The 7,604-nt window shown below is 49.3% G+C and overlaps 1 protein-coding gene across 3 annotated transcripts; it reads right to left on the reverse strand.

Annotated features, from left to right (window-relative positions):
• Window positions 1-272: 272 nt before the first annotated feature.
• On the reverse strand, window positions 273-7,602 carry IL2RG (interleukin 2 receptor subunit gamma). Of its 3 annotated transcripts, none has more exons than XM_047765810.1 (8): window positions 7,505-7,602; window positions 3,401-3,554; window positions 2,987-3,171; window positions 2,646-2,785; window positions 2,101-2,260; window positions 1,446-1,542; window positions 1,134-1,203; window positions 273-781 (listed from the first exon to the last, which is right to left on the reverse strand). In XM_047765810.1, the coding sequence occupies exons 2-8, from the start codon at window positions 3,460-3,462 to the stop codon at window positions 596-598; spliced, it is 900 nt and encodes a 299-aa protein (XP_047621766.1). In that variant the 5' UTR covers window positions 3,463-3,554; window positions 7,505-7,602; the 3' UTR covers window positions 273-595. The 3 variants fall into 3 exon arrangements, with proteins under 3 accessions (XP_047621766.1, XP_047621764.1, XP_047621765.1); XM_047765808.1 differs by lacking the exon at window positions 7,505-7,602 and adding an exon at window positions 4,442-4,831; XM_047765809.1 differs by lacking the exon at window positions 7,505-7,602 and adding an exon at window positions 3,785-3,953.
• Window positions 7,603-7,604: the final 2 nt, after the last annotated feature.

Genomic DNA, 7,604 nt, shown 5'->3' on the forward strand with positions numbered 1-7,604 from the left:
AACAACAACAACAGAAAAGAAAATGAGGGCAACACGGGAAATCTAACTCTAAACTGGCCCCTAGGAGGAGTGCAGGACACCTAGAGCAAAATGCGTTTCTGGAGTAGGACTCTTTTCTAGTTAATTTGTAGTACTACTGCCTCCATGAACTGCATGAGCTCATGGCTCCTTTTTCCCACCACCTCCCCGGGGGCACCATGCCTCCCACCCTCATTGCACACCCCCCCCACCCCGTTTCCCTTGCTGCCCGCTCCAACAACAGACATGCTTGATGATTATCAACAGAAATTTTATTTCTCATTATTTTGGGGAAAAATTGAAGGGTAGATGGAAAGAGGGAAGGAGGGATGCATGCGTGAAAGCAATGCTGTGAGGAGGAAGGGCTGGATTGGGGGAGATGAGAAACATGTACAGGGCATAGGGGCAATTCTCGAGTGGGACATATTGAATGAGGGGGCAGTTATGGGGGCACAAAATTCAAAATTAGCCGCAGTGGGGCGAAGTGAACATTGGACCCAGGTTGGTTGGATGAGGGCAAGTTAGTACCATTTGAGGGTTACAGGACCCTGGGGTTCTTCTGTCAGAGTTTCAGGGCTCAGGTTTCAGGTTTCAGGGTGTAACATGGGGGAGCCCAGTAGGGGCTATGCTGACTGCAGGGGGAGCCCCCAGGCCCTTCCCCAAGAGCTCCTCCTTTTGGGGAAATCTCGCTGACGTGGCAGAGCCGTTCACTGTAGTCTGGCTGCAGACTCTCGGCCAATCCCTTAGACACACCACTCCAGGCCTAAAGACAGATATCTCCAGGTCAGGGGTCAATTAGGAGCAGGAAGTAAAAGACCCAGGCTCTGTGCCAAGGGAACACTCACAACATCTGCAACCACTGTGATTACAGAAGACACACACACACATACACACACACACACACTGCTGGGCCCCCAAGACCACTGTTTCCATCTGCTTCCACCAAGCTAGGATCAGTTCTCCCGGGTGTCTGTCTCTGTCTAGCCCCTACCCCAATCGGTCGGCCTGACTGTTAATGCAGCCCCCCCCACCCCCCGCCCTCCTACTCTGCCTGTCTAGCAGGCAGGCAGTTGGCCGTTGATGGGACCGCAGTCTGCCTATGACAACATTCTCACCGAAAAGTTCCCATGATATTCAGTAACCAGATCCTCTAGGTTCTTGAGGGTAGGAATTCGGGGCATGGTCCTGAGGGGGCAGAAAGAGGGAGCAGGAGCACATCGGTTATTACCCTCCTCCCAGTTCTCCCATATGGAATGAAGTGATTCTGCATTCTCCATGCCTGCATCCTCCTTGCATCACCATGATCTTTTGGAGAACTCCTCTCACTCCTTACCCTCCCACCCTCTACTCCTGGAGACCCTGTAATAACCCTCCTCTACTATTTCCAGCCACCTCCACCTCACTATTCCGGGATTCCAAAAGCTCACCGTTCCAGCCAGCAATACACACACATGAGGCCGACAATCAGTCCCATGGAGCCAAGCGGGATAAGCACAGCTTCCAATGCAAACAGCAGAGGATTCTCTATGGAAAAGAGGAAGGAAAAAGAGACCTAACATTTATAATGCCCTTACTGTATGCCAGCATTTAGAGCTCCAACTTGGGGCCAGGCACTGTGCTAAACACTTCCTTAATATATACTTAATCCTCACAACTCCTGAGGGGGGCGGGGAGCAACTAGTAACGCCATTTTATAGAGGAGGAGACAGAATCAAAGAGCTGAGTGATGTGCCCAAGGTCAAGGAGGTAAGAAGTGGCAGAGGCAGGTTTAGACCCTAGATTTGCCTGGTTCCAAAGCCAGTTTCACCATGCAGGCTTTCTGGACATGCTGCAGGGAAATTTTATGATACGTTCTCTCTCCCCTTTGAGTGCCCCCTCAACCGCCTTCTCAATCCACACCCCCCCCCAACTCTAACAACACACCACCAATCTAGCCCTACACAGAACACCCCTGTCTGGAGCTGAACAGTCAGAGGAGATGGGTCACCAAGTTGGGGGCTTAGGGGTAGAGCCAAAGATAGCAGTGCTACAAGGGTTGGGGTACTGGTCTCATGCGTCAGTGGCACAGTGGGCCCATTTTACCCTTTGAAGTGTTGCCCCAGTGGATCGGGTGGCTCCAGTCGCTCCAACGCTGAGCACTTCCACAGAGTGGGTTATAGCGGCTCCGAACACGGAATGTGTAGAGCTTCTGCGCATCCACACTAGGCAGAGAGAAGCTTTGTCTGTGATCCACTGATTGTTCCTTGGGGAGAAAGAGGGTGAGAGAAAGTTGGGTGTCTATAAAAGAAGGGAGAATTAAAACTGCTGCCCCTCCCACCCCAGGTCATCCTCTGGTTCTTCCCAGTTTCTCCATCCTCTCTTGACTACTCAAGCCTCATCGCTCCCTTCACTGGCCTCCTCTCCAGATCCCCTTAAAGGCTCGGCTTTTGTTTACTTGTCTGTCTGCTATTGGTAAGAGTAAGGAAAATTTACTGGTGACGACAGAGAAAGGAGTCGAAGGAGGGGAGAAGGTGGGCAGAGGCACCGTGATGCAGGGAATAGGAGCTGGGAATCAAGCCTTCCTATTGGACTGATTGAATCCTTTATCCCCACTTGCTCAGCCCCAGCTGCTGTTCCCACTCACTCACAGTCCAGCTGCGGTCCCGGTCACTCCGGTATTGCACGAGGTGCTCCAAACAATGGTCCAAGTATCGGTTGCTCCAGCTGAGTTCTAGCTGGGATTCACTCAGGGTGCGAAGGGTCAGATTCGCCGGCGCCCAGGGGATCACTGGAGATATGTGTGCGTGTGTGGTCATTCCCCTGGCCTAGACAAGTCAGGATCCTGAGGGCAGTGCTCCTGATCCCTCCTCCCGACCCCAATGGATCCCTCACTTCTTCTTTTCTGCCCAAGTACCCTTATGGTCCAACACCACTCTACATACACCAATACCCCCACAATATCCCTTGACCCTCCCCATTTCCAAATTACCCAGATCCTGCAGTTTTAGCGTCTGTGGGTCCTGCCTCCTGGGTTCCCGTGGGTCCTGGAGCTGGACAACAAATGTTTGGTAGAGGCGGATCTCCTCTTTTCCAAACCAACAGCCAGAAGTGATCCCTTCAGAGAATAGATAGTGGCCACACTCCTGGACTTTATCATCATTAGAGGTCTTGTACCTAGAGAAGGATTTCAAGGAAGAATAACAGTGAGGTAAATGTGAATACTACAGATTCCACAGTCCAGCCTCAGCTCCTACGAACTGACTTATGACTTACCCCATGAGAATATAGTGGGAAGCCTGGGATGCTGGCTAACCTCTTTCTTGGTCCTCACGCAATCTCTCATATCTAGCCCAGCGCCTCTTCCTCCCTCCCCTGTGCTATATCCCCTCTTCCCTTCTCATACCAGTAGTGCAGAGTCAGGTTGGTGGGCTGGAGCTCAGAGCTGCTGTTCCAAGTGCAATTCATGTACTCGACATTGAACACAAAACACTGAACCTTTGGGAGGGGTAGAGTGGAAACGTTGAGAGTCCCAGGGGGTGTAGAGAGCAGGAGGAAATCTAGGACGGGGAGAAAATGAAGTGGGGGAGGCAAAGAGAAGACATGATGGTCAGAAGAAGAAGCAGCACTAGGCAGGGAACCCTTCCCCTTGCCCTCCCCCCAGTACTCTAAAATTCTGCCCACATCCTTCTAATGGTCCAGTGGCAGGTTCCAGAATTCTATACGACCCCTTCCCACAGCCAGCCTCCCCCGGCTGACCAACCCCGCCCCCAACGTCCCAGTTTCCCACCAGCTGTGATGTCTTCATTCCCACTGTGCGTGAGGACCTTCAGGTTCAGCCCCACCCCCAGCAGAGGCAGCTGCAGGAATAAGAGGGATCTGACTGGCAATGGTGGCTTCAACATGGCGCTTACTCCTTGTTTCCTGGGTGTAGACTGTGTCAGGAACCTGGGCCCCTTACCCACTACCCCTCCCCACCCACACATTTCCTTTTGTCATGACTTCCGGTGGAAAGAACCTTAGAAACCAGGGCTTTACAAGAGGGTGTGGCCAATGTGTGCTATGACACAGGCTAAATCCTCTGGGAGATTAGGTGTTAATCTAATTTGTAGGTGTAACCCCACCACTGTAACCTGTATTAAGCAGAGACGAAAGCTGGGTATCCAATATTGTCACAGGCTCAAAAATCCTCAGACCACCTAGATCCCGGGAAGGATGTGTTCACCACCACCACCATTCCCAACCACCTCTCTTCTAAATTATTTCATCCCATGTAGTGGAGGGTCTGAACCTCCCCCTATCCTATGCTATGCCCCTTCCTTGGCTCAATCACACTGACACCACTGTCAAAGCTCTACTGTCTTGGCCAGATGAAACATAGAGTCTTGGCTCCTGTGGGCACATCTATAGCTCTTTCCTCTGACCTAATCCAGACCAGAATATCCACCTTTAGCTGTTGTGGGAGCAGCGTCCCTGTTGAGACTGGTGTGGAGGTCTGACTTAGAGGTAGATTCTGCAAATAAAGGAACAACAATACTAGCTTTAAACTCTTCATCTTCCCCCGCATCTGCTTCTCTTCCTGTGTTCCATATCTCAGTTAATGGTATCATCACCCTCTCAGTCACCCAGACTTGAAACCTCAAAGTCATCTTCAATTCCCCCATCTCTTTCACCCTGAGAATCCAATCAGCTTTACTTGTGTTGTTTCTCCCAGCAATGTCTTCCTTTCCATGGCCACAGCCACTGTGATAAATCAGCCTTTCATTCCCTCTAGTCATGATTATTACTGGAACCCACTAACTTGCCTCTCTTTCTAAAGGACCCCTGCTCTCTAATCCATTTTTCATTCTGTTTCCAGACTTATCTTACCCCCCAAACAGAAAGCTGACTGGAGATACTATTTACAGAAAGAATTTATTTAGTAAACATTTATTGAGACTTTAATATGTGCCAGGAAAAGACAAAAAAAAAAAAAAGGAGTTCCTTTTGTGGCGCAGTGGTTAACGAATCCGACTAGGAATTGAGGTTGTGGGTTCGATCCCTGCCCTTGCTTAGTGGGTTAAGGATCTGGCGTCTGCCATGAGCTGTGGTGTAGTTCGCAGACATGGCTCAGATCCCGCGTTGCTGTGGCTCTGGTGTAGGCCGGTGGCTACAGCTCCGATTAGACCCCTAGCCTGGGAACCTCCATATGCTGCAGGAGCAGCCCTAGAGAAAGCAAAAAGACAAAATATATATATATATATATATATGTATGTATGAATGTCAGGCACTGTGCTTATGTTCTAATCCACCCTAATTTTCTGTGGGTTAAAATTCCTCAGGGTTACCTCCTCCAATATGTTTTTCTCTCCCCAGTCAAAATTAATTTATCTTCCCATTGTGATTCAATAACATTTTCTTACTGTTACTTTCATTGGTTATTGGCTAGCTTTGTAATTTTTATCTATTGTTATTTGTTAACCTGTATTATAGCCCTCTTTTCTCTAAAAGGCAATACCATCATAAAAAGAATATCAAGTCAAGGAGTTCCCGTTGTGGCTCAGGAATTAATGAACCCTACTAGTATCTATGAGGATGCCAGTTCAATCCCTGGCCTCGCTCTCTGGGTTAAGGATCCAGCATTGCTGTGAGCTGTGGCGTAGGTCGCAGACGTGGCTCAGATCTGGTGTTGCTGTGGCTGTGGTGTAGGCCGGCAGCTGCAACTTCCATTCGATTGCCAGCCTGGGAACTTCCAGGGATGCGGCCCTTAAAAAAAAAAAAGTCAGGAAAAGTATGATATCACTGGATTTCCCATCGTGGCGCAGTGGTTAACAAATCCTACTAGGAACCATGAGGTTTCGGGTTCGATCCCTGCCCTTGCTCAGTGGGTTAAGGATCCAGCGTTGCCGTGAGCTGTAGAGCAGGTCGCGGACGCGGCTCGGATCCCTCATTGCTGTGGCTCTGGCATAGGTGGGTGCTACAGCTCCGATTCAACGCCTAGCCTGGGAACCTCCATATGCCGCGGGAAGCGGTCTAGAAAAGACAAAAAAAAAGTATGATATTACTCATATGTGGAACCTGAAAAATGCAACAAACTAGTGAATGTAACAAAAAAGCAGATTCACAGATACAAAGAACCAACTAGGGGTTACACTGGGAGAAGCGAGAAGGGGGAAGGACAGTTTAGGGGTAGGAGACTATAAAATACAAACTATCACGTATAAAATGAGCATATTGTATAACATGAGGAATGTAGCCAATATTTTATAATTATGAATGGAGTATAACCTTTAGAAAATACGAACCACTATACTGTGCACCTGTAACATACAATATTGTACACCAAATATACTTCAATTTAAGAAAGCAGGGGGAGTTCTTAGTGGGTTATAAACCTGACATACTAGTATCCATGAGGATTCGGGTTCCATCCCTGGCCTCACTTAGTGGGTTAAGGATTCTGTTGCAGTGGCTGTGGCTGTGGCAGGCAGCTGCAGCTCGGATTTGACCCTTAGCCTGGGAACCTCCATATGCTGAAGGTGCGGCCATACAAAAAGCAAATAAAATTAAATTAAAAAGCAGGTAAAAAAATAGAATAGCCAATGATATGATATACCACTTAAAGAAGAGTCAAGGAAAAAAACCCTAGTCTCAGCTCTGTTATTCAGTAGCTATATAAACCAACTCCCACTCCTTGAGAATCAGCTTCTTCATCTACAAAATGGAGACAATAATAATCCCTAACACATGGGGCTTTTGTGGATTAAAAGAGATAATGTCTGAAAAGCATCTGATACTTAATAGGTGCCTCTTTCTGTAGAGCAAGCTCTTAACCTGGAGTTCCTGAATCTTCGGAGTATATATGGATGAACTTCGTGGAGGGGTGTGTGTGTAAGAATCTCCGTGGAAAGTGGCTAACGTTTTGTATATCTCTACGTGCTTTTTTTTTTTTTCTGGAAAGAAGGGCCGTAGCTTCCACCGCATTTTAAAGGGACTGTGAATCAGAAGAGGTTAAGAACCTCAGTGCTAGACCATAGGGACCTTGAGGGATTAGAGCCGACCTTTGTGTGTGTGTGGGGGGGGGGTTAATATGTGTTTCCTTATGCATACATCGTTTCTAATCTTCACAACAGTCCCTTGAAGGAAGTGTTTGTTAGTACACCCATTTTTCAGATGCGGAACCTGAGAAATGAAGAAGCAGTTTGGAAAAGGCAGAGTTCCCAACAAACGCACAGACGATCAAGCACTTATTTATTCTAGGCCGGGAACGGAGGGAGGCGCTGGGAACGCAATTCTAACCGGAGCTCGGTGCGGTGGCCACCTCCCGCCTCGCGGGTTCACATCCCCAGTCCAGCACAGGGTTGGCGAATGTCGCAAAGATCTTGACTGAGTGAGGTCGATCTGCGGCCGCCAGGGCAGAAAAAGCTCCCCCGGCGCCGAGCTCCGCCCCACGCCGGGCTGGGCCCCGCCCCCGTCCCCCCCCCCCCTGCGGTCGGTATTGTCCGACGGTTCCCAGCGTCCCTCGGTTTACCTCGGTAGTTTCCGGCAATGATCGAGAGTTTCTAACGTGCCCCCTTGTTGTCTCTCGGCTGCCGTCCTCGCCTCCGCTGCCCCCCTTTTCGGCTCTCTCT

The sequence above is a fragment of the Phacochoerus africanus genome, chromosome X (assembly GCF_016906955.1).
Source record: "Phacochoerus africanus isolate WHEZ1 chromosome X, ROS_Pafr_v1, whole genome shotgun sequence".
In the NCBI taxonomy this organism is placed as follows: Eukaryota; Metazoa; Chordata; class Mammalia; order Artiodactyla; family Suidae; genus Phacochoerus; species Phacochoerus africanus.

Bases quoted from the DNA above. Each gene is read 5' to 3' on its own strand.
- IL2RG (XM_047765808.1), bottom strand. From the start codon at position 4,772: ATGACTAGAGGGAATGAAAGGCTGATTTATCACAGTGGCTGTGGCCAT. The intron at 3,172-3,400 runs GTATGAGAAGGG...ATCCTTCTCTAG, and splicing joins AACCTGACTCTGCACTACTG to GTACAAGACCTCTAATGATG. The intron at 1,204-1,445 runs GTGAGCTTTTGG...CTGCCCCCTCAG, and splicing joins GTGTATTGCTGGCTGGAACG to GACCATGCCCCGAATTCCTA.